This window comes from Miniopterus natalensis, chromosome 18 (assembly GCF_054644295.1).
Source record: "Miniopterus natalensis isolate mMinNat1 chromosome 18, mMinNat1.hap1, whole genome shotgun sequence".
Lineage (NCBI taxonomy): Eukaryota > Metazoa > Chordata > Mammalia > Chiroptera > Miniopteridae > Miniopterus > Miniopterus natalensis.
In genome coordinates this window covers 18,793,108-18,820,119 of record NC_142098.1, presented here as the reverse complement: position 1 = coordinate 18,820,119, position 27,012 = coordinate 18,793,108, and the positions used below count along the sequence as shown (strand labels likewise).

Sequence of the window (27,012 nt, the reverse complement as noted above, 5' to 3'; positions counted from 1 at the left end):
GTCTTCCTGGTGGTGCCAGGAATGTCTTAGCCTAGCATTTCCTAAAATGAATTTTGTTCTATGATGTTAATAGGTATGCTAGAAAACAGTAAGAATAACTGTAGTCACAATAACAAAGCAAAAACCAAGGGTTCTGTGATGTAGATGTAGAAAAGGTATAGGCAGATTTCTTGGCTGCAGGACTTTTCAGTGCCTTTGTTACTATGAACTGTGAACCTCAGTGAGGGGAGTAAAAGACAGTTTCCCAAATGTATTTGTCTACCCTTTCTCCCTTCCTCTTTTCCCTCCCTCCTTCCTCTTCCCCTTCCTTCTTCTTTTGTCCAAAAAATGATCTCATCTTGGAACCCACATTAGAGAGAGCTGTTCTTGTGAATTTCCCTCTCCCTTCCCCTGGTCCCTTCAGCCTAGAAAGTATGAAATCTTTACAGATGGGCTGATGTTCAGGGCATTTTCCCTGACCAGTTGGATGAGGACACTTTGGGCTTTTCCATGTGGGAGACATCACAAAAGGCTGTGTGCAGGCATTGTTGGTTGTCCTCCCTTGTTGGAGGGACTGTGACCTGGAAGCAGCAACCTGCTCCCTGCCTATATTGGCTGTAGGGAGATGGCCATCGCATGCATGTAAGTCAGACCTCCCTCTCTACTGGTCCTCCCTGAGTAGCACCTGCCTTATGTTTTATCTGTTGGGACTCCGAACAAAGATTTCATTTGAAAAAAGTGTTTTGCCACCCAGCCGGCGTGGCTCAACGGTTGAGCATCAACCTATGATCCAGGAGATCTCGGTTCGATTCCTGGTCAGGGCACATGCCCGGGTTGCGGGCTCGATCCCCAGCAGGGGGCGTGCAGGAGGCAGCTGATCAGTGACACTATCATCATTGATGTTTCTATCTCTCTCTCCCTCTCCCTTCCTCTCTCTGAAATCAATAAATACATATAAATAAGTAAATAAATAAAACTGTAGCTCTGGTTCTCTGCCTCCTCCCCGGAGGGCCTGGAAACCAAAGGGCTGTTCCCCACATATGGAAACGTCAAGTGCTCGGCGCAGTGCCCTCAGAATTCCTTCCCTGGGATGTTTGTTTGCCAGCTTGTCAGTTCAGCCCCATCTCTCCAAGCCTGGCAGGGCCAAGGGAATTCTTTAAAAAGTCACTTATCGGCTCTGGCTGGGTGGCTCAGTTGGTTGGAGTGTCATCCCATACATCAAAAAGTTGCTGGTTCGATTCCCAGTCAGGGGCACATGCTGGGCTGTGTGTTCCATCCCTGGTTGGGGCACATATGGAGGCAACCTATCAATGTTTCTCTCTCCCCCTCCCTTCCTCTCTAAAAAAAAAAAAAAACCACACAAAAAAAATCAATAAAAACATATCCTCGGGAGGATTAATAAAAAAAAGTCACTTATTAGGCTGGGCTTGAGAAGGGCAGCCTGGGCTGGAGGGGTGGGGTCTGAGAAGGGTTCCTCTTGGAATCAAAGGCCTGCCCTGAAAGGCAGAGCAAGTGGCCTTCAGTTACTCCCTGATATTCAGGGGAAGTGCTTGTCAGTTACAGGATCTCTGCTCTTGGAGTCAGTGGTGCACCTTGTTGCCAGTAAACAGAACACCCCAATTATTTTGAGGCCACTTTCCAGCAGGAACACCAATCCTATCACAGCCCAGAACCACAGGAGAAAGCATCCTGAGAGGTGGCAGCTGCCGCACACTGAACTCCCAGGTTTTACTCATTCGCACCTGGGCACAGCCCTGGCAGGTGTATTGCTTAGGTTTCCAAGTCCACGGAATTAGAAGCAGCGAATACGAGGAGGGAGGGGGCTTTCATGGACTGGCATGCTGTCCTTGGAGAGCAAGAACATCAGGCAGCCTGAAGTCCAGAGGGAAAGGGGGGAAATTATGGAAAGGAAGTAAAGATACAAAGTGCACAGCAGTTGAGGACGATTCCTGCAGGGCCAGCAGTTTGCCACTGCTGCAGGAGCTCCTGATGGTGGCAGTGTGCAATAACAGATGCTACGAATGATGATTATGTCATCCAGAAAAAGGCAAAGGATATTCCGAATAGTCTGTTTGAAGCAAGGAAAAAGGAGACATTTCTATCTAAAATTATTTAAATTTTTCTAAAGGGTCTTGGCTCTCGGAGGGTAAGCTCTGGCTGGCATTGCCTCTGACCTTGGCTGCCTGACCGGGCAGTGAAAGAGGGGATTGTTCCTGGGGCTGCAAATGGGATCCTGCCAACATCTGGACTGCCTGGCCCCTTTGTCTCCCCACTGATGGCGGAAAGCGTTGGGAAAGTCCTGGGCCTCATGTCTGTGTGAACGTCCCCCTATGTCACAAGTATGGCCCCCGAGGTCGTGCTGTGGGCCTCTCATACAGCTGTGGTCCCAGACGACAGCAAAGGAGGCTCTGTTTTTTGACCCTGACTGTGATCGGCCACCAGTCTATTCTTGTTGTTTGTGGAGCAACTGTCCTGGGCTAAATCTGAAATCTTTCTCAATCAGTGCCCAGTTTTGCTTTTTAAAAATAAATCATTGGGAATCCTTGTCCCTGGGTAGAAGGAGAGACCCGGCACTCAATGAAAGTTGTCAGGAGAGCTTGCCAGTTGGGTCAAAGATGTGGAGGGGAGCAGCTGTGTCCCCAAAGAAGGCCCATCATCCCTTTTCACTGTTATTCCCAATTGGAGCTTACTGGGGATACTTTTTCTTTGGACCCAAGCCTCTCTCTCCTCTCTGTCTTTGCACAGGTATGCCAGGATACACTTTTCCCACATGGGCTCTGGGAAAGACCACAGCATCTGAGAAACCTCGTGGAAGCCCTGACTCTAAGAGCAAAGGGGCTGGATTTTTCTCTGAAGGCAGAGCAGGGCTATCCAGAATCACTGGGCAGAGGAACTAGATAAGTGGATTGTGTTTCAGGAAGAAATTCTGGTAGCAATGTTTTGGTTAGAGAGAGGTAAAGAGAGTAAGACTGGAAGCAGGAGATCCAGACAGGAAGCCCCTGCAATATTCTAGAAGAAAAATGAGAGGAGTTGAAACTAGAACATAGGGCATGGCAAAGCATGGGCGAATTGAAGTGGCAAGTAGCAGCTGGGTCTGACCCTGGTGGCTGAGTTCAGGAGTTGAGGTTGTTGAATATGACTGAACAGTGAGGGTTTGCATGTGGGCAACTAGTAGATGTGTTGGCCACAATCCAGGTTTGAGAAAACAGCAGGGAGAACCCATTGGGTGGGTTCAGCTTGGGTGGTGATCTTAGGAACCTGGAGGGCATCAAGGTGGTGGTGCCCAGCAGGCAGTCACCAGAGTGTAAGTCCTCCATGAAGGCGAGGAGTTTTGTTTTGTTCGATGACATCTGCAACACCTAGAACACACTGGAAGCACTTTCTTGGTGCACAGGAAGTGCTCAATAAATATTTGATGAATGAATAAACTGTGAGTTTGAAGCTCAGGAAACAGACTCTTAATCCAGGTTTTAGATTATTTATTTCAAGCTGTGTACGAGGGTGTGTGTGTAAAATCATCCTTCTCTCTGCCAGAAGAATGACCCTGTTTTCACCTGAAGTGGTCATAGAGTCTTCCATGGAAATTGATGAGGCCATTGATCGGGTTTTAAGAGCATGTCGACATCGATTGATTGCAGCAACACACAATGGCATGGCTCATCCTACAAGGGAGGCCAGTGATCTTGGAAATAAGCTCTGTTTCATCCTGTACAGCCCAGCCCAGTATCATCCATCATCTGATTTATCAACACATGATTCGATGCCAGGAGATGATTTTCAGCTCTTGAAATGGCCTCTGAAGGAGTCCCCTGAGACCCCAGTTCCTCTCCTCCCCGCCCTGTCCAGGAAGGGATGCTGCCGTTTGCTGGCTGTGGTGGAGTCTTGGGCCTGGACACCTGCACGGGAGGGAGACCTCTGATCTCCCCGGCCCCTGGTTAAGGAAGAACAGACGCTTCAAGCCAGCCACTCCACTCACCATCATCCTCCAGTCTGAAATTTTCAGAACTTACTACATTTATTTTGAGCTTTTTCTTTATTGAGATGAAATTCACGTAACGGGAAATTATCCATTTTAAAGCATACAATTCAGTGGCCTTTGGTACTTTCACAAGGTTGTTCCACTGTGACCTCTGGTTGCAAAATGTTCTCATCACCTCCAGGGGCCACCCCATGTCCATTAACAGTCATTCCCTGTCCCCATCCCCCAACCCACCAATCTGCTTTCTGTCTCTATGGATTTATCTATTCTGGATGTTGCATGTAAATAGAATCATGCATTGTGAAGTTCTCTGCGTCTGGCATGTTTTTGAGGTTAGTCCATGTTGTAGCATGTTCAGTATGAATTCACCTCCGTTTGCAGAATTCATGGACGCGCCATGACGCAGCACCTCTCACCCCTCTTCCCTTGACCTCGGCAGTTCCTTTGCAAGGCCCTGGCTGGAGGAGCATCCCACCTGTCTTCCTGTGCCCAGATCTCCAGCCTGCCCCTCGGCCTGGCCAAAGCCACAGGATAAAACCCATACTTGTAGCTTGGCCTTCCCAACTCTTCCCAAACCAGTCTAGCCCTCTGATCTCATCGCCCAGCCTTCTCGCTGCCCGCCCACTTCCCACCATTCGCCAAACATGTTTTTCCTCTTGTCCTGGATGCCTTTCCATTTCCTACCCATTTCTCCAGTACCCACTTTGAGCAGAGTCAGTGTTTCTTGTCGTCTTTATCCCCCTGGGAGAGTCAGTACTCCTCTTGTAGCACTTGACCTTGTCTCATGCTGTGTCCCACATTCTCCATGAGATACCGGAGGACACAGGACAGAGCACTGCCAGCGAGTGTTTGTTGAGTGGATAAGCGATCCAGTGAATAAACAAGTGCATTCTTACACTCAGATGTCATTGCTTCTTCTTGCTGGCCTCTGTACTTTGTCATGTTGTCATTTATGTGCACTCCTCTTTTTCCAGAAGGGATTTGGGCGTGTTTGGGTCTGAATAGCTGCTTATAGAGAATTGTGTCACCTCACATCCAGCCTTCCATCTTCAGGACCTAACTCAGCCAGGCTTGCTTAGAGGTGGGATTTTGGTGCCCATTGGGTAAATGGGATGCTGAAATGGAAAAAGCAATGTTTATACCATTATTTTGATAACTCAAGGTTTAGAAATACTTTTTATAGACATGGCAGACATCACACTGTGGCCTATGTCTTACCGAGAGGTAAGACCCAATGGAGTTGCATTGTGGCTTTTCCTTGGTTGAGATGATGATGGTTGGTTGTGACTGTGATGATAGCAACATTGATAATGGAAAGGATGGTTGTTCTAGGCACCCCTAGTTGTAGAGACACATAGCAACAGTGATCCTTCGGGGCAGTCGCTGAGTCACTCATAAGGCCTGCTCATACACATTGGCTTACTCGATGTCTTATGCACTGGGGGAACCGAATCCCTTTGAGCCCTCACATTCCTCAGTTACCCATTGAAATCTAAGCATTTCAGTATTGCATTCAAGGCTCTCCATTATCTGGATCTAACCTGTTTTTCTGATTCATCTCCCTCAACCTCTGTCTCTCTGCTTGGTAAACTCCTACTCACCCTTCAAAACCCAACTGAAACATCACATACGCTCTGCAAGCTTCCTGAATGACCCAATAGCAGTCCACCTTCCCTGGCGCTTCCATGTCTCCACATCTGCAAGTATCATACACCCGGAATTCTGACAGTCTATAGACATGTCTGACTCCCCCACTTAACTACAGGGTCCTTAAGAGAAGGGATTCTAGACTGTGTTTTTTCTTGGATCATATGTTTGACAAGTGAGTAAGGAGGTATCTGTATAGGTATGTAAAGCTGGGTAAGGGAGGCAAGCAGGTGGAGAACTCAAAGAGGTGAGATCTCTGGATTCAAATCTGGGGTTTTCAAGAACTCTTGGGTTTCACATAAAAATTTTGGGACCCATGAGCTGTGTTCCTACTTTTGAAAAGCGTAAAGAACGGGCTAGATGAGCTAAATTCTGTGGGGTTGGTCGGTTTGTTGCTGTTTTTCAATACAACGTATTCAGTTCAGTTTGGCAATGCCAGTTATATGGTATTGATCTTGAATGCTGGTGGACAGGGACAGAGGGTCTTTTGTTCATGGAAAAGGGGACGTGCCTGACTCACTGCCATGAGCAGGGGCCCTGTGGGATGCACCTGGAGGGTTAGACCAGCCGTTTACAATGGGCATCCATTCTGACCTATCTGTTCCTACCTAGGTTCTATCAGGTATTAAATATCTTTATTCTCACTTCTGCTTATTGTGTTATAAGGACATTTTGTTTGGTAGGCAGAATTTCAGAAAGTGGGATGCCTGTGGGCAGGATCAATGAGGTGGTTAACCTGTGTCACATGTGCACACATGGGGACCTGGACTCAGAGGCTCGCTTCGCCTGAGCACCCAGAGCTACTTCTTAGAAAGTCCTTGGTTTCCCGACCAAGTTTCCACGAAGATCATCATAGCTGTCACAGTTACTTAGCAGTGACAAAACTGAGGTGCCCAGAGGTGAGGCAGCCACCCACGGCTGACTGATGAGTAAGGTGCAGAGCTGGGACACTCCAGATCTTTACTCTACTCTGCCTGGCTTCCTGAGTGACTGAGCCTGTGTCCCTCCCTCTCCTGCCTTGGGGGAGCAGATGGGGTTTTCTTCATTTTTTAGAGCAGTTTTAGGGTCACATCAAAATTGAGGAGAAGGCACAGAGATTTCTTTATCCCCACCTATTCATAGCTGCCCCCATAACAATATCCCCCACTAGAGTGTGGTACGTTTGTTATAATCGATGAACTACAATGACGCATAATTATCTCCCAAAGTCCACAGCTAAGCTTAGGCTTCACTCTTAGTGATGTCTATTCTGTAGGTTTGAGCAAATGTATAATGACATGTATGAACCATTATGGTAACATACGGAATAGTTTCACTGCCCTGAAAATCCTCTGTGCTCCGCCTATTCATCTCTCCCATTCCCCTAACCCCTGGCAACCACTGATCTTTCACTGTCTCCATAGTTTTGCCTCTTTTAGAATGTCATAGTTTGAATCACACAGTATGTGGCCTTTTCAGGTTGGCTTCTTTGCTTAATAATATGCATTTAAGGTTTCTCCAGTCTTTTCATGGTTTCATAGCTCATTTCTTTTTAGCACTGAATAATATTCCCTTGTCTGGAGATACAACCCTTATCTATCCATTCACCTACCGAAGGACATCTTGGTTGCTTCCAGATACTGGCAGTTACAAATAAAGCTGCTCTAAACATCCGTGTGCAGGTCTTGGGGTGGACATAGCAGATTTTTAATGACTACTCTAGAGGTCCCACCTCTGAATGGTGAGTGAGAGCTTGTGTGGGCCTTAGAAGTGGTTCTGGCCATGCAGCCCAGCTTCCTTGGAGAAGGATCACCAGGTCTGTGGTCTGCACATAAGCAGTCTGCGCCTAAGAATGCCCTTGCCCTGGAACCCTCCCTGGAAGCCTTGCAGCCCCTAGGCAAGATCTGAGCCAAGAACAATCAGGGATTTCCCACTTCTTAGTTGAAAGGAACTGGTGATGGCTGCCAGCCATATAAACTTGCTTCCCCAAGAACTATTGTTTATTTGTCTAAGATTATACCCTGCCTGCTTCCAAGAGAACTGCGGCTTCTCAGAGCTAAGATACCATGTGAAGTGAGGCGATTAGGATCTCTCAGAACAGCCCCTCCGGATCCCAGAGACAGGCGAATACCCCACGCCTTGTTTGGCTGCTCAGAGCGCTCTGTGAAGGAGGCAGGAGGGAAACGCTGTTTACATGGTTTTTGTTTTCTGACCACCAAAAGCACACAGATCTGTCTTGTGGGATGGATCCCTTCCTGTCCCTGCCTTTCTTCTCTCTTTTTCCTCACTCCAGATTAAACTTCTTTAAGAGATTTTTAGGTAGACTTGTCAGTCACAGCTGCCTCTATAAAGTCTGACCCTTTGCTATGAGGGGCTTGTTAGCCTGATCCCATTATGTTACCATAGGTGGTCTCATTTCAGGCCAGGGATAATTTACCTTGGGGAGTATCACCCTTACTTCCCTAGTATTAGCTCTGTGTGGTGATTAAATTGTACTCTACTTCCCTATGAAATTCCAGGGCCATGCCAAAACCCAACATCCCTTTGTCTCTCTGCTCTTATTTATTTTACTTGCGCTTAATCATTTCATTTCCTATGTATTTTTCGTATTTATCCTGTTTTCTGTCTGTCTCCCTCACTACAAGGGAAATTCCATGGGAAGCAGGGGTGTTCATTCATGGCACACAGTAGGTCCTCAGTGCTACATGCACTGACATTAGTCACCGTGTGCTAGACACTGTGCTGAGTGAACTATGTGCCTCTACTCGTTCCGTCATCATTCTGACCCGATCAGCTGGGCTCTGTTACCATCCCTATTTCACAGATGAGGAGACTGAGGTTTCCAGAAGACTAACTTGCTGCCTAGCCTGGAGCTCATAGCCTATAACAGGCAGAGCTGGGGCATGAACTCAGGGTTTCTGACTCCCAGGCTTGGGTTCTTTACTATGACAATTTGAGAAATATATAAAATGCCATAAAGATATTCTGAACTCAGTCTTGCTTTTCAACAAATTTATATTCATAGCAATAGCATCTTCCTACGTGTATGTACATGTATATGCAGACATACCGTATTTTCCATCTACAGGCTGTGCTTGTGGGCAAGGACAGGTCTCACACACCCTGGCATCCCCACAGCCTGGCTTGTGCCTGGCACATGTGAGCTCTGTCTGTTGAATGACACAGGCATGCATGGTGTGAAAAAATCACCGCGTAATTCTGCGAGCACCAGCCATGGTCTATGTCTGTAGATCAGCAACCACTGATCCCGAGGAATGTCATCTTTCCAAAGGAAACTTGGTTGAACTGAATAAAACACCTACAGAAACGCACACAGATCCTAAGTGTATGCTTTGGTGAATTCACACAGATTGAATATGTTCTCGTAGCCTGTACCCAGATTAAGACCACCCTCAAGAAGCCCCTTGGTCCCCTCGCAGCCACCACTCCACCAAGAGGATCCACTCCCCTGTCCTTTGCCAGTGTCCGTACCTTATAGAAATAGACCCACAGGTATGTAGTCTTCTGTCAATGAAATTCATCCTCTTGCTGCATAGACTTGTGCTTTGTTTGCCCTCGCCGCTTATAGTTTCCCATTGGGTGAATATGCTGTAATGTATTTATGCATTTTACCCTTGATGGGCACTGTGAATTTTGGGGATGTGGTGACCAAGTGTACGCATTCCTGTTGGGGGTGTCTAGCAGTGGAGATCTGGGATGTGGAGGGCGGGGCAGAGTCAGCTTCGGCAGGTGCTGCCGGGGCCGCCTTCAGAGCGCTGTACCAGCTCACGCTCCCACCAGCAGCGCAGGAGCACCCTGCTTTCTCCAAGTCTGCTCATCGCTGGGTACTGCCACCCCCCCTTTTTTTATTGTGGTAAAATACACATGACAGAATTTACCATTTTAATAATTTTTAAAGGACAGTTCATTGGCGTTAAGCACATTCACATTGTTGTGCAACCATCACCAGCCAGCCATCTCCGGAACTCTTCTCCTCTTGCAAAGTGAAACTCTGCCCCCATTGAACAATAAGTCCCCATTCCCCCCACTCCTCCTTCCAGCCCCTGGCACCCACCATTCTACTTTCTGTCTTTATGAATATAACTACTCTCTAAGTACCTCATATAAATGGAATCATAGAGTATTTGCCTTTTTTATTTCACTTAGCATAATGTCCTCAGGGTTCACCCACACTGTAGCATGTATCAGAGTTTCCTTCTTTTTTATGGCAGAATAATACTCCTCTGTCTTTATGCCACATTTTGTTCGTTCATTCATTCATTCATTGATGGATACTTGGGTTGCTTCCACCCTGTGGCAGTTGCTAATAATACTGATATGAACACGTGTGTAGAGGTGCCTGCACAGGTTACTACTTCAAGTTCTTCGGGTTATATACCCAGAAGTGGAATTGCTGGATCATATGGTAATTCTATGTTTAACTTTTTGAGGCCCCTCCAACTGTTTTCCATAGCAGTTGCAACATTTTATATTCCCATCAGCAGAGCACAAGTGTTCTACACTCTTCATATCTTTACCAATACTTGCTATTTTATGATTTTTGGTTTTGTTTTGGTAGCGGCTATCCTAACATGTGTAAGGTATTGATAATATGTGTGTGTGTGTGTGTGTGTGTGTGTGTGTGTGTGTGTGTGTGTGTGTGTGTATTTAAGCCATTCTGGTAGGTGTAGTGATTACATGATGGTTTTAATTTGACTTCAGAAGAATGCAATTTTAGTGAATTTGTCTGGCTAACTGCCCTGGATATTTGCTGTTTTACCCTAGGTTGTTGTAGGTGAGGCTGGATCCCCAGCAGTGTGTCTTCTAATTGTTGTAAGGCTGCTAGTACATGCTTGTTGAATTAAGTTATGGTGGGAGTGACAGCAGCATATTGGGATTCCAGAGGACAGAGAAAGGACATCCTCAGATTGTGGAAGTGTAAGAGATAGATATACTTGCCTCAATAGAGGCTGACATTGACTCAGTCCTATGCCTGCAGGGACATAAGTATTTCTTTGCAAGAAGAAAGTTCACCTTCCCAAGTTCTTGTCCCCGAATCGGGTCACAACCCCTAATTCTGTGTCTCATAGAGTAGAAGAGATGGCAGTAGCTGAAAAATTCAGGGCACAAAGCTGATGTCCTTGACCTCCATGTGGCCCCCAGGAGCCTTGAAATGACAACATCCCTCCTAAGTGGCACATGAAAGGCCAGCCTTGAAGCTCTGACCATATATGGCCACGCCCATTTGGTGTCATTAGTGCAGGGCGGCACCTCCTGGAAATAATGAATCAACGGAGGCGAGGGCGAGGGCGAGGGCTCAGCGACGTGGGACCTGCGTCTGCTCCGGGCCGGGCCTGTACCCGCAGGGTCCATGCTCCCCAGACACAGCGTTGGCCGTGGCCATTTTGGTCTCGCAGCGTGTTCAGGCCAGCCAGCCAGCCAGCCGCTCATTTTTACTGTGTACTGACTTTGTTTTTTAATTAGAGTTTTTTCCTTTGTCGACTTGTTCATTGTGCTGACAGACAAAGACTCTGGGCAGCCTCAGGAGATTCCCCAGTGGGCTCTGGGCTGTGCTATCTAATGCCAGAGCCTGGTTTCCAGACAGGAAAGCCTGGTGACGCCTTGCACTTTGCATCCCCAGGGCCTCTTTCTTCCCCTTTCTGCGTTCTTTCCTTCTTCCTCCCTTTCCTGCAGCCAAGTGGCCGACTGCTCAGTGGTTTTTGTTGCTGCCAGCACTGTTGTTACCATCATTACAGGCTTAGCAGTAAGTGTGAGTTGGACAATCAGGATTCCACACTGAGCTCCGCTGCTTCTTTGTAGGTGACTGTGCCCCTTGGTGCCTCATTGGCTCATCTGTAAAATGGGAGGAACCGTGCTTCACAATAGCGTGTTCTAATGAAGATGAACTGATGCTTATTCGGGCTTCATAAAAAGTAGCCCTGCTCCCTCCCTCCCTCCCTCCCTCCCTCCCTCCCTCCCTCCCTCCTTCCCTCAGTCTGTCATGGAGAGTGGAGTAAACTTCAGGCACCGAGTTAATCTATTCAATAAGAAATATAAGTAAAAAGATAATTTCCACATGTGGCAGCATATGTGATGATAGGTAAACATTTGCCTGTGTCTTCTGTGATCTCATAGAGGTGCTGAATCATACTTGGGGTTGGGGGGAGACATGGTTGGTGAAGGCTGGATGGACACCAAGGGGGGACCCATTGCAGAGAGAGTCCTTGGGGCACAGGGCACGGTGAGCGATTAGTACAAAACTCTTGTTTACCCACCACCAGCAACACTCAGCCACCCTGAGGTGTAGCTCCCAGCCTCAGGAGGCATGACAGCTGGGCTCCCGACAGGCAGCCCTATCTCAGAGAGTTCAGGAGTCCCATCTCCTGTCTGCCAGTTCCCAGCTGGGTGACCCTGGGGAGTTACCACACCTCTGTGAGCCTGTTTTCTTGTGCGTGTTGAACTGAAGCATCATTCTGATATTTCCTGGAAGGCTGTGCTGGTGCAAGGCACTGTCCCCAGCTTTCTTTGCACCGTCAGAGGTTCTCTGAATGAGACTCCAGTCCTGCTGGCTCACTCCCATTGTTTTGGAAACAAGAGAAAGATGAGGGTTGCCCTGCCTGAGTTTTGACAGCTCACTTCTGGTCATCTCCAGCAGCCTCCTGTCCCCAGTGGGTGTGGGTGGCACTGGGAGAGAATACCCACCTCTCCTGGTTTCTGGGTTATTTGCTTTCATATAAGGATGTCTCCAAGGGTTTTTCCCCAAATTTGTGCTCTGGGAAAATTCTGTAGAATTTTTCTGATGCTTCCACAGAATTTAGAGTTAGGGCTAAGGTCAGTCCTTAGAGGGGACATTGCTGGAGCCAATCTCAGGATGTCTCAGTAGGCCCGGCTCTGGTGGGCACAGTAAGTAGCAAATTCAGCCACTTACCTACTCATCCACTGAAACTTCTTTTTGATGTTCTATGCTTAAGTTTCCTTAGAAAGAAAACAAGGAGAGGAAACAGTCCACTTATTTTTTTCCCATCCATCTGTCCATGCGTTCATCCATCACATATTTATATTCCTCTGAATGGCTTAAATCAGTGGTTGGAAAGCTATGGCCCCCAGGCCAAACCCAGCCTGCTGCCTGTCTTTGTAAATAAAGTTTTATTGGAACACAGCCATGGTCATTTGTGTGTCGTCTGTGGCTGCCTTCTCACCACAGCAGCACTGTTGAATTAGTATGACAGACCACGTGACTCACAAAGTCCAAAGGATTTTACTACCTGGCTTTTTACAGAAAATGTTCGCTGACCCCTGGTTTTGATCAAAGGGCTAGATTTCCAATCCTGGCTTCATTAATAACAGGAAGCATGGTTTAGGGCAAGTTATTTCTCTTGTCTGGGCCTTGGTTTTCTCATCTGTAAAATGGGATCATAATGGCATCCATCTCATGGGTCATTCTAGAGAGTCAGTGTGAAGATGTTCGCAGCAGTTGACCCCACTGGAGGCACATGGATGACCTTGATCAAGACAGGTACTCTGGACACGGGCTGAGGTGGCAGACTGAAATGCACAGTCCCTGTTTAGAGTGCATGACACACAAACAGCTGGCATCAGTGCTCAGGAGGGTAGCAGAGTTGAGGAGTGCCCTGACCTGTGAGCACCCAGAGGCAGGTGCCCCTGTTTGCTGGCTGTCATAGGCCACTGGTTTTCCCCAGCTGAGTTATGCCATCGACAAGCATGTGCTTTTGAAGACCTGGAAATACTCCATCTGATCCCTGCTGGTGTCCTCACGTCTAGAACACCAACGGGATACAGGTCTGCATGACATTGGTATGTGATCTTGGAGTTAAACTAATACTAATATTAACCAAAATATAGTTGCTGTTCCCAGCCTTTAACTCGGAGCTCTAATCTTGAGCAAACATGCCCTTTCTTTTTGCCGAAGCATCTGTACTGAGCTCAGCAAGGAGACTGAGCATGAAGGGGAGCAGAGAGACCCCTTTCTGCCTCATTAGCCATGAAAAAAGTTTCTGTTTTGCCATCACCTCTGCGGCCCTGAGTCCAGTTTTGAAAAGGGTGCTGCCTCTCCTGCGGGTCTCAGAAGCCCATTTGAAAGATATACCTACTTTTGAGAAAATTGAGCTCCATTGCTGGCCTGATTCCTTCCTCCAGACTCAGGAACCCTTACTCTCCCAAAGCCATAGGTTCTTTCCTTTGTAAATTTCTGCCCCCCACCCTGTCCCCGCAGAGGCCCACACTGGCACCTGAGGCCCTGGTCATTTAGGGGCTCCCAGGCCAATGTCTCACAGAACTGGCAGGGGATATGGTACAGTGGATATAGACCTGCCTTTTAAGTCAACGACATGGTATTTCTGCTGGCCAGCTGTGAGCTGGGCCCACTGTTTAACTGCCCAAACCTCCCTTCTTCCTCTACTAAATCGGGGCCTCCTGGATCCTTGTGAGGAAGCAGTGAGATTGTGCCCGTGGACTGCTTACCCGAGGGCCTGGCCCGTGGGATATGCCTGATCTGTGTGGGCTGCTAGGGTCCTTAGAAATGTTTGCTGACTCAGTGAGTGGAAGTGTTCTGATGTGTTGTGGCCCTCAAGAGCCTCAATCAGCTGCTTAGGTGGCAAAAGTGCCCAGTGGCACAGACGCCGAGCTCCACACACTGGGGACCCAGAGTTTCATCTGTCTTCCTGTGCCTGCGATGGTGACTGGGGTTGGAAGGGTCTGAATTTGGAAATATCAGCCCTTCGCTCTATTATTAAACTTCTTGAGCCATTTGGCCATAAAAGGGGGCAGCTGCCATGGCTGGACTCATGATTAATGAGGCAGAACGTGCCTCCTGACCGTCTCCACGGAGTGCAGTCCATGGAGAACAGCCTTGGGACACTGGCCCTAAGCTCATGGCCCAGCTGGGCTGTGGCAGGGCTTGGTTGAGATGGGACGAGAAGAGGTGGCCAAGTCCAAGGCAGGCAGTGCTGTGTGGCCCTGAAGTGCCATCTGGGGGCCTGACCCTACACCATCCCTAACTACAGGGGTCCTGCTTGTCATGGGTCATGCAGAGCCAGGTGATCCCCTCTGACTCCGAGCCAGAGCAGTCCTCCCTGCCTGACTCTTTGGAGTGACCTGTGGGTGACAGAGGAACTGTGAGAGCGTGTGTGTAAGCCTCTTCTTCCTTCTTCTTGAGGCTTTTTTAAAATAATCACCTGGGTGTGGAGCTCTTACTTAGCACCTGACTCTGTGCTGGGATTAGAACTCTTTCATCGCCTCCCTGCCCGCATGCAGCCCCCTCCTCGCCTTCTTTCAGGCCACCCACTCTCTTGGGGTGACAGCACGAGGGCAGTTACTTATTATCAAGTTCTTATAAGGTACTGAGCCTTACACACTTAAGTGCTCTCCACAAACACCCTTAAAATAGGTATACTGTTACCCTTTTAAATTGCATTTAATTGGCATACCATAAAATTCCCCACACATACGGAAACAGCTTAACTTTTTGAAGAGCTGCCAGACTGTTTTCCCAAGCGGCTGCATTTCACATTCCCACCAGCAGTGTATGAGGATTCCAATTTCTTTTTAATTGATTTTAGAGAGAGAAGAAAGGAGAGGGAGAGAGAGAGAAACATCTATGTGAGAAATATCCATTGGTTGCCTTCTGCACACACCCTGACCCCCAGAGCTAAACCTGCAACCTGGGCATGTGCCCGGAACGGGAATCGAACCGGCAACCTTTTGGTGCACCAGACAATGCTCAGCCAACTGAGCCACACCAGCCAGGGCAAGGATTCCAATTTCTTCACATCATCTCCAACACTTGGTAATGTCTTTTTGAAAATAAGGCCCATCTAGTGGGTGTGAATATGATCTCACTTTTACAAGGGAGAAAATGGACTCAGAGGCCAAGTGACTTGTCTAAGACCACACAGCCAGCATTGGTAGAGCTGGATTTGATTCTAGAACTTCTGATGTTTTTAAACATCTTTTTATTGAGGCTTAACATACACACGATATATTTTAACAGCGTGAACACGCTGAGTCATTGCCACCAGAATCAAGACCTAGAAGAGTGACAGCCTCCCCAGAAGCTCTCTCTGCACCCCTCTCTCCAGCACTGTCCCCATCCAGGGCTCACCAGCAGGGTCATCAGTTCTGCTGGAGGATGGTGTGGTGGTATCACACGCGGGCAGACACCCCCTGACTTTCAGCCCACTAGGCTGTTATAGACAAAGCCAGGACGTGAAGTCCAAGGGTCTGGCTTCTCTTCCCAGTCTGTCCTGAATAGCTATATGCATTTGATCAAGGTGCATACCTGCTCAGAGCCTCCATTTCTGGTCTGTCCAGGGTTGGTGGTAATACCTGCCTCCGGGTGGGCTGTGGGATAGGGAGGCTGGTGGAGATGGGAAGGGCTATGTTGAGGCGAGAGGTGGGTGAGGGGAGCCAGCCAGGGTGCTTCCAGCCTGAGAGGTCCTGATACTAGAGCAGGGGAGGTGCTCCGATGAGCCTGAATAGGAGTCCCATCCAGTCCCTCCACCCAGCCCCCTTCCAGACTCCCTCTGAGCCTTGATTAGTTGCCAGCTGTCAGAGGTGCCCGGTGGCACAGGTGAAAGTGCCATGCCCTGAGGACACAGTTTCTGTCCTCTGACCTCCTGTTTTCTTGGGTCATCTGTCTCCTCCTCCACTCGTCAAGCTCAGTGACTCTAGGAACGTGTCCCTCCCCTTCACTGCCGTGTCCTCAGGCCCTGGCATTGGGTTGCACATGGGAGAGGTCCATTTGTCGAATGACTAAATGAATTCAGTTCTGACGAACCGTTGCACTAGCCACATTTCAAGTACTCAGTTACTCCCTGTGGGTTACTGAGACTTATTTATGCTCTGAAGAACTTAATCACCCCACCACCAAGATAAACTCAAACAAAACAACATAAAACACAAGAAGCATGTATTTCTATCATAAGAGGTTTTTCTTGCTCAAAACCCAGTTACTTTTGCTTTACACACAGTGCTAACAAGAGCAGCGCTCTGGGTCTCAGGCTACAATAGAAGAGCAATAACCTTTTGAGGGAAGGGTGTAGGGGAAGGAACATTGACAGCAGTAGAGAGTAGCCATTTGGCATCAAGAGAATAATTAAAGACCCTGCACAGAACAGACACAGTCTCCTCAGCTGAGGCCAGTATGTGTAGCAGCAAGCAGCTCTATCCTGGTGGCACCAGGAGCATTGCTGGGCTGTACCGTTCACCAGTGGAGGGTGGCAGTAATAACCGTGGCCCTGGGGCAACCAGAAAAGGTTAAATTATGCTCAGTGTCTTTGGCTTACGGAAACTAGGGAAAGAGGAGTGTGAAAGGCACTGGAAGAGATTTGTTCTAGGACTGGGGCCCAGACTGACCCATCTAGTAGCACATTGTTACCTGCCACTTTGCTTTTGCTGTATGACTTCCCCTTTGTGGGATTAAAGAGAATGTCAGAATATTCTGACCGGTGTTTCCCAAATGCGCGTATGTGGGTTTCTGCCTTCAAGGCCGAGTGGCGCCATAGGTGGCAGGGGTCCTGCAGGGCAGGGTTGCAGTGGGCAGGCAGATTCTGAGGACCCTCCGTCCCCCACTGTGCCAGGTCCGCCTCTGTCCTCTGTGGTCCCAGCTCCTTTGTTGCTTATACGCACTTGATACACACACAAGTCACTTGATACACATACACACAAGTACACATTGGAGTTTGGCAGAACATGGGGATGGAGATAGTCTCTGGGATTGTCAGGCTGAATCCCAGATCTGTCTCTTAAAAGCGGGGGCCTGTGACTTGTGAGCACCTCTTTGTGGTGCCGTTTCTTCTTCTGTAGCATGTGAATGAACAGGGGTAAATGAAGTCCCCCCAGCATTACTGGACAGTTCAGTGAGGTGATACATACCAAGCCCTGCATGGTGCTGGCCACGTGACAACTGCTTGGTAAAGGTTAACTAGGGGCACCTGTGCCTTTCTGTGTGGGAGGGGCTTCATGAGAGTTGTTTGTATGTGTCCTTCCTTGTCATTGAAAAAAATATGCATCAGGCTGTTCACAATAGCCAAAAGGTAGAAACAACCCAAATGTCCATCAGCTAGGGAAAGAGGAGTGGGAAACCAAAACATGGCATATTGTCCACTCAGTGGAACATTATTCAGCCCTAAAAAGGAACGAAGTACTGACACATGATACAATGTGGGTGAACCTCGAAAACATTGAGTGAAAGGAGTCAGATAGAAAGGACCGTGAATGAATGATTCCATAGATAGGAATCTCCAGAACAGGCAACTCCATAGAGACAGACAGCAGACTGTGGTCACCAGGGACTGGTGGCAAGGTCACAGGGAGAGATCCTTTAATGGATATGGGTTTCCTTTTGGGGTGATGAAAGTGTCTTGGAACTAAATTGAGGCAAAGGTTGCACAGCATTGTGAATGCACCAAACACCACTGAATTGTACATTTTCAAATGGTTAATGTTTAATTTTATGTCACGTGAATTTTATCTCATTTTTTTAAAAAGCAGCTGTGCAGCCCTGCCCGGTGTTGCTCAGTGGTTAGAGTGTCAGTCCGCACACCAAAGGGTCGTGGGTTCTATTGCAGTCAAGAGCACATACCTGCGTTGCAGGTTCAATCCCAGCCCCAGTCAGGGCGCATGCAGGAGGCAACCGACCAATGTGTCTCTCTCACATTGATGTTCCTCTCTCTTTCTCTCTCTCTCTCTCTCTCTCCTCTTCCCCTCTTCCCCTCTCTCTAAAAATCAGTGGAAAAAGTATCCTCGGGTAAGGATTAACAACAACAATAAATAAAGCCTCAGGGGGAGGTGAGGACTGAAGCCCACTCCCCCAGTATGTGCCACACCCTTGAACCATCACCAAGGTCATGGCATCATCGTTATTATTATTGCCATTGTTGCTGTTGACTGTCCAAGGTGGTGCTCACAGAGGCTTCTTTGCCCTCTCTCCTTTGAGGCCAGGGCTCATGTGTGGGGGCCAGGAGCATGTCCTTCCTTGTGCATGTGGGGCTGGGCACAGTAGATGAGGCTGTGCAGTGTGGGTCCCCCTGCGTAATGCCTCAGGTGACTTTGCTTATGGAGAGAGGAGACATGTCCACAGCAAGGCACGCCCAGCAGGCTGCCATTGCAGTAGCCCTCCCATGACACACAGCCTGCTGGTCTCAGCCTGGATCCCCAGCTGACCAAGGGTTTCTCACATCCTCCCGCCCCAGAGCAAGCTCCTCGAGGGTGTTTCCAGATCAGCTTCTCCTTCTGGGGCCCAGAGCCTCCTCCCTAGGAACCGTGCCAGCATCTTGTTCGCATTGCCTTGAGTCAGCCTGAAGCCTCAAGACGAGGGGGTCTCTGACGTCGTGATTCATACTCGCTTTTAGAGAAATCCCCATGGAAACCAGCAAGCAGGTTTGGGCAGGAGAAGCTGGCTCCCCAGAAAGGCAGGGGAAATGAAGATGGGGGGAAGGGAGGATGAGGGGCTCAGCCAGGGGCTGTTTCAGGGGCATTTGGTGACCCCACTCCATGTCCATCTGACACGCTAGAAGTCCAAGAAGGTGCCCAGTTTGGAATGTCAGCTCTGAAGGCTTTGGGGGGCCATTGAGGGCCCTGATGAGGCCCCTCTAGGTCCTGCTTTCTGTAGCCCAGATCCAGGGGTTGAGGGGATACCAGGGAAGAAACTCATCTTAGAAACAAGAGCAGGGGGAGAGTATTCTCTTCCTGGTCAGGCAGATACCAAGACCCCCAAACTAGCCCCTCATCAATCCCTGAGAACAAAAGGACAAAGGCACCCACCTCAACCTGTTCCCTGAGTCCTGTGGGAAAAAAGTGTCCCCAGGAGCCAGGACTCTGGCTTGCAGATCTCTGCTACTCCAATTCCCTTGTGGTGCAGTCACATTGCAGGCAGTCAGCTAGCAGGTGGTCACTCTGGACTCAGGCAGTCAGAGCATAGCTCTAGCAGGACCCACTCAAGCTGGGGGCCCAGGATGAAGCCCTCAGTCTTAGCCAGAGCTTCCAATTCTCCTTAATATCTCTTTAATGAGAGCAATTTGGCAATGGTCTAAAATATGCTCTTACCCTTTGTCCCATGAATTCCATTTCTGGGAATCTAGCCTAAAAAAAAAAAAATCCTAAATATAGGGTAGAAAAACATGTTTCATAAGGATGTTCACTGTGGAGTTGTTTAGAGTAGCAGAAAATTAAACCACTGCACTGTCCATAGGGGAAGGGGTAGGAGTGGTGATAAATGGTAGCTGGACATTTTATAACCATTTAAGTGATGGTTCTGGAGATAACTTCATAATGTGGGATGTGCACGATATAACATTATATGTACTGCATGGTTTAGGCTCTGTAAAAAAAAGTTATATATATGTCTATATCTATGTATGTATAAAAAATAATCAGGAGCCCGACTGGGCATAGCTCAGTGGTTGAGCATCAACCTAGGATCCAGGCGATCAGGGTTCGATTCCCAGTCAGGGCACATGCCCGCGTTGCAGGCTCGATCCCGTCGGGGGCGTGCAGGAGGCAGCCAATCAATGACTCTCTCATCATCGATGTTTCTATCTCTCTCTCCCTCTCCTTCTCTCTGAAATCAATAAAGATATATCTATCTATATATATATATAGATAGATATATCTATATGTTTTTGTTTTTTTTTAAATAATAGGAAGTTAATATACCAAAGTGTTAATGAGTGATTTTGGTAAGATTTTATCTGAAAGATTTCATTCTATTCATCATCTCCCAAATACCTTGAATATTAGTGTATTGCCTTTCTCAGTCCGGTTTGAGTTGTAATTTACATTCATTGAAATTTACCATTTTAGTGTGCAGATCTGTGAGTTTTGGCAAATGTATACAGTCAAGAAACTACCACCACAATTGAGATATAGAATATTTCCATCACCACAAAACATTCCCACATTCCCTCTGTAACCAGTCTCCTCCCCTGTCCCAGCCACTGGCAACTGCAGGTTTGAATTCCATCCCTGTAGTTATGCTAATTCTGGGGTGTCATTTAAAGGGAGTCACAGTATGACTGCTTTTACATGTAGAAATAACTTTTAATCTGTTTATCTCTTAAAAGTACCTCTTAGAGCTGTATTTCCTAACTTCCCCAAGAGAATTGAATTTTTCTTTCTGTCTAACTCAGCCTTAACCCACCCCATACAGGAATTTGCTTCATGGCAGCTCTGATCACTGTGTTCAGATTACCAGGGAATTACCAGTTATCTGTGAAGTCCTCCCAAGCTGTAAAAGTACCTCCAGTGAAGGGCCTCGTTGGTCAGCAGCAGTTCCTGCCTCCACCAAAGAGCCACATTTGGGGGCTTTTGAATCTGATCTGTCCCATTTCCCTTGCAGACCTCTTGGGCTCTCTCTAGGCTCTGTCAATGATGATAAGAGGAACAACACTGGTAATGGCAGCAGTTAATTTTTCTTACTAAACATTTTATTTTAGAGCAGTTAGAGATGGACAGAAAAGTTACAAAGACAGTGCAGAGAGTTGCCATATATATCCAACACCCTGATTCCCCTATTGTTACATCTTTCAATAGCATGATATTGAGGGGTCAGCAGGCTGGGTTTGGAGGCTGACCGGACCTGCAAAAGGGAGAGAGGTGGACGTGGGCCATCAAGGAAAGGCCTTTGGCAACTAGGTGCATTGCTTCCTAAAGCTGATATTTTTTAAAACTATTACTTTAAAAAATATTAACCTAAAAAAAGTCTTCCCAAGTGTATTATGTGTAGTGATTATAAGTAATACACAGATCAACTTTTTTTATTTAGGAAAATATTCTTCATTTATTAAGAAAATAATCACCTCCTCAGTGTCAGGCACTGTATAGGTACTTGGAACAGAACAGGTGAAAATTGCTGCTCTAGCAGTGCTGGAACACTAGCAGTGGAGACAGTCAGCAACAAACACAATAAATATTTGAATGTGGGTTTGGAAGTGAGCATATAACCAACCCCCACATCCCTGGTTTCCCTGAAACGCTCAGGATAAGATGTGCTGTGAGGGCTGAATTATTTATTGCAGAATATTGAAGACATAGTCATGCAGGGGATGCTGGAAGAGGGTGAGGGGAGCCCCCATGTTTGCCTTTGGAGTGCACACACATGCCTCAGGGTGGGCTATGTGCTGGTGAGAACTGCAGGATGAACTTGGCTGTCTCCCCATGGGGGTCTGAGCAGCCTGGTCGCTCACCTGGACCTGAGCAGCAGTCTCCAGGCTGTTTCCTCCATGCGTCCACCCACTCCTCCTGAGTCTGTTCTTTGTGCCGCAGTCCCAGTGATGCTATGAAACTTGCCTAAAGCCCCTGCAGCGCTCCGTGGCTGGTGGGGGGAGTAATACCTGGACCCCAGCTTCTCTTTCCAGACCCTCCTGCAGTGGCCTACCCATCTCTCTGAAGCACTCCTTATCCCAGCCCTCCCTCCCTTTGCCCTCTGGCTCCTCCCTGAACACTCCCAGCATGTGGCTATCCCTGGGCCCTTTGCATTGGCCCTGGGCTCTGGGACATACTTTCCCTCCATCTTTCCACAGTACTCCAGCTTTCGGCCACTTGTCACCACACCCTATTTTGATTGTTGGTGCAGCACTAGTGCTCTTCAGTAGTTTATTTATTTGGGTATTGTGTGTTCGCTGTCTCTTTGCCCCACTGGGCTCCTGTCTCATTCACTGCTGTATCCCCAGTACCCAGTATAGGGCCTGGAGTGTCATAGGTGCTCAACAATATCTGTCAGATGAGTGAATGAGTGAACAAATGAATGAACAAATCAATGGACTCTTACTTCCAGAGCCTGGTGACTGATCATGTCAGAGAGATCTGAGGCAGCTTAAGCCTTCAACCTTCTCCGCCTTCACCACCACCACATCTCAACTTTAGCAAACAGAAATTGAAATTTAAGAACGTTATGGAGGTCTTCAATCCTCCTGATAAAATCAACTTGTTAAACCATACATTTTAAGTTGCACCTGACTCCTTTCCTGTCAGCAGCTTAGTTCTGTGCTGGCCACGCCCCTTCCAAGCTGGGTGGCCTTTGGCAAGTCACGTGACTGCCTCAGCCTCAACTTTCTCATCTGTGCAATAGGGATGGCCGTGCACCTGCTCCATGGTGAGGATTAAAGAAGACAGCACTTGCCTTGTGCCCGAGAGTGCTTGGTGCATGTCAGGGCTTGGGAGATGTGAGTTGTTATTCTCAGCTGTGCCGTACTTGCCTCTGCTTCTGCTGAGGTCTGGCTTCCTGGGGCCAAAGGAACAAGGCACTGTGGGTACCTGGTGGCCAGTTCATCCACCTGGCACCTGGTGCCTTCTTTCCCTGATAGTGGAACTCAGAGCAATGAGTGGCTGTGAATTTCTCTTGTCCCACCCTCATGCCAGTGTTGACTGATGATGGCCTTTATCATTCTTTCTGTAAACACAAATTGTTGCACACCTTCTATGTGCCAGGCACTGGGAAGAGAGAGCAGGTGCAAGGCAGACATAGGCCTGACCTGCAGCCTGGCCAGGAGGCAGACATCAGAATAGATTAACAGACGATATAAGTCCACAGTAATTAACCCGGGTGTGGTGAGCATGGCGGGCTCAAGCAAGGATGTGACTGGGTGGGTTATGGGGGCCGGAGGATCCTAGGCCCTTCCCAAAAGTCTGTTGAGCTGAGACCTGGAGAGTAGAAAAGGAGATGACAAGGATGGGGCCATAGCCCTTCTGGGACAGAGAGCAGAATAAGAGTGTGGTGCTGGCAGCAGGCCTGTGTGTGGGAGCTTGGAAAGGGAGAGAAGATGCAGGGTGGATCTAGAGGAGGAAGTGAGGCCAGACCTGTGGGACTTGTCAGTGGTGGATGGGAGCATCGATTTCATGGTCAGACCACTGGGAGCCATTGAAGGATACTGAGCAGGAGAGTAGGGGATTGATTTGCCAACTTGGTAGGTGGCCCTGGGTGCTAAGTGGAGAAGGCATATCTGTGGGGAAAGATGAAGCAGAGAGACCAGTGGTGGGCTGTGACTGCTTTCTGGGCCGGAGAGGGTGGTGGCTCTGCCTTTGCTGGGCCCCACCGGTGCCAAGAGGAACAATGCACAGGCCTTGCCCTCCAGGTGCCCCGGTCTAGTCTGGACTACACCCCAAAACAAACACATGGGCGCGTTTCCGCTAAGGCTCCTGCCCTCCAGCTGGATGCTTCCAGCTAGGAAGGACAGAGTTCCTTTGGTCCCTAGAGGTGCCAGGTGTCTGTACCAGCTAGGTTTCCTTGTTACCACAGTGGGGATGTTTTACAGAACCTTCTTCTGAGGCTCGGATGATGTACCTGATCTTGTAACCAATGTATGTCTTTTCTTTTTTGCTACAGCCAACTGGGTACATGGAAAACTCAGTCTCCTACAGCGCTATTGAAGATGTTCAGCTGCTGTCCTGGGAGAATGCCCCGAAGTACTGTTTACAGCTCACAATTCCTGGGGGAACTGTCTTACTGCAGGTAGGAGAAATAAACATGAACAAGCAGTTTCTTCTCCCAGCCCCTTTTACTCACCCTCCTTTTTTCCCTTGGAGGGAGATGGCCAACTATCAGGAGGGAAGGTTGTTTAACTTAGGGCCTTTTTTCCTCCAAGTATAAGACAAGTGTAAACCTGGGCGCCCTGGGGGAATGAGTGAGGGATGCACACAGATTGAGCTCCTACTGCATGCTTGCCACAGTCTAGGAGTTTTACACGTTGTACTTTTATTTCTCTTAATAAACCTGAAAAATAGGTTTTCTGATCTCCATTTTATAGCCAAGGAAACTGAGGCACACGGGCACAGTTGGTAGGCCTTAAAAGGCTGTGAGAAGCAAGTAAGCAGCAGTCACCTTTTGCTCTACTTTGAGTAGAGGGGTTTCTTACTTCTTGTTAATCTAAATCTTTTGAGACTGATGGAAGGATGAGCTATGCCCTTGGAAAAGTACACGTTATGTGTATATTCGTCAAGACTGTTTGTTGGAAATGATGCAAACAATATTCAAACTATTTGAGGAACAAGAATTTGATGCTGTAACTATGAAAGTAACTGGGAAATCTAAGAGAGGACTTCGGGCATAGCTGAATCCAAGAGTTAAACGGTATCATTAATATTCAGTGTCTCTCTCTGTCCATTTCCAGGCTCTGCTTCATTTGTGTTGGCTTCATTGTTAGGCAAGATTTCTCCATGTGTTAGGAAAGGTGGACTTTCTGGCAGCCTCAATTACATTCTTGGAGATTGCCATCCTTAAAAATGTGAAAGCCCATTTCTCTCTATGTCTTTCTGTACAGTCTCATGGATGGTTCTGATTGGTTTTACTATAGCCCCATGCACCCCAGGGAATGCCCTGCCTGGATTACATGCCCACTTTTGATCACAGGTAGCCATGCACTCTGGTAGCCTTACCAGGACCTTGTGGACCGGGAGAGTCGGGTCCACCAAAAAAGGAATTGTGGCAGAAAAAAATAACATGGGTACTGCAGTACATACATGTAACATACATGTGATATGTTCCATATCATTTCAGGAAGGGCCACCCAATTTCCAAGTCAGCAGCCCCTGATTTAGAGAGAGTGCACTCTCTCGTCATTGGGAGAACAGTCTGCCTTGGCCTTTTTTTTAGGAGCATTTTCTTTCTGTCACTCCAGCAAGACTGTCTCTGAACCCAAAGAGATGCTTTCTAAAACCTGTTTCTTAAGTAGCCATCGGGTTATATAACAACAAGGAAGCCAAAAGGCATGCAGTTAGGCCTCTGAGGAATGCTGAGCTCAACGAAATGAGTTAACAGCTAAACATCCTTTAGAAAAATTCTCTTCTTTACTGTTATCTCTTGGAGGACACCAAAACCATGCCTGCCTGTCTATTGAGTCTGTGAAAGAGGTGGTCAGTTCCATCCCTCGTGGGCTGGGAAAAGCAATGGTAGACGATGAAGGAGGCAATAGCAGGGTTCCATGGAAAGCTGAGAGAAGATGGGTGCTAAGAAAATCCCTTTCAAATCACAGAGCACTGAGCTGGCCTGTCCCCTGTGCTGAAGGAGGAGGGAGAATAAGCCCCTTGGCTCCATCCTTGAAGAACTCTCAGGCCCTCTTGGGAGACAGAGCCATAAACAAATGACTGCAGAGATAGCAGCTAAAATAGAGGCATGCCCCGGAGGGCTGGGATCCCAGAGCAGGGAGTGACTCACTTAGTCTAGGGGTGCCAGAGAAAGCTCTTCTGGGATGGCGACATTAGAGCTGGGCATTGAGGAATGAGTAGGAGTGTGCCAGGATGGGGGGCACACACTCTGAGCAGAGGGAACTCAGGAGCAAAGCAAGAATTTAGGGGAAGGGGTATTTGCTGCCATGCAGGAGAGAGGAGGGGGTAGGTTTCAGGGCTCTTTAGATGCATCTAGAGCTGTTCAGTCACAGCCAGATCATAAAAGTCTTATTAGCTGAATGAAGAAGCTGTAGCTATATTCTGAGGGCAATAGGGAGCCTTTGAAAGCTCCTAAGACAATAGAGGGATCAGTTCTGTCGCATCGCAGAGGGGCTGGATATGTGAGTGCTAGGAGGAAACAGGAGAGAGGGAAACCCTTTAAATAGTCCAGCTAGAGAAAGGAGGCCCTGAGCCCCCATCTCCTTGGGTGTAGTGGTCACAACTACGCCAGTAGGAGCAGCAGAGGGCCTCATTGCTTCTGGAGCTGGAAGGGGCAGCAGGACCCCCCAAGGAAGTACCCTGAGTGTCACTTGCCCTGGGCACAGAGAGGCAGTGAGGCCTGGAGGGTTGTGGGTCACTGGGCAGTGCCTGGAATATCCCTTTAACCGAGGTCATGGCTGCAGGCCGGCTGTGATGACTTGCCTGGCTGGGGCTGTGCCTGGCTGGGGCTGCGCCCAGCAGTGGCCTCACAGAGCCCTCCCCACTGTGCTGACAGACGGGCAGCCCTGCTGCTGCTCCAGCATCCCCCTTGCTCACTGCCCCCCTGCTGCAATAGACTGTACAACCCACACAGCCTGGTAGCCAGAGGCTGGAGCCCGAGAGAGAGGGAGGAAGAAGAGGCAGCCGGCAGCTCCTGGGATCCAGAGCTGGACTCGGCTAGGACAGGGGCAGCAGACGCAGAATCCACCCCATCACCCACGGGAGCCCAGGTGGGTTCTCCTTGCCCCTGCCGGCCTTGGTCTCTCTTGTTCTCATTTCCATTGGCTTCTACCTTGCTTCCTTATTGTCACTCTCCTGCCCTCCCTCCCATGATTCATGGGTGGTATGTGGCTGTCTTGTTATATAAATGGTTTCCAAGTCATCTTGAAGATAGGCTCCAGGCTGAGGGGGTCCATGTGGTTATGGGGTGGCCGGGAGCCCCTGGAGCCCCAGAATGGTGTCCCCAGGTGCAGGGCAGGGCACTCCTCACATGCTGTTGTGACAGTCTGCAAGACCCTTTGTTTTGGGCTTATCTCCCATTTACATGATGG

At 48.4% G+C, this 27,012-nt stretch overlaps 1 protein-coding gene across 2 annotated transcripts in view; it reads left to right on the top strand.

The window, feature by feature from the left end:
* The window catches only part of CMIP (c-Maf inducing protein), a 221,821-nt gene that overhangs the window by 116,246 nt on the left and 78,563 nt on the right, over window positions 1-27,012 (top strand). For both annotated transcript variants that reach the window (XM_087827098.1, XM_087827097.1), the window contains exon 2: window positions 23,925-24,050. In XM_087827098.1, coding sequence (XP_087683224.1) covers window positions 23,925-24,050 — 126 coding nt within the window. The remainder of the gene's footprint in view (window positions 1-23,924; window positions 24,051-27,012) is intronic.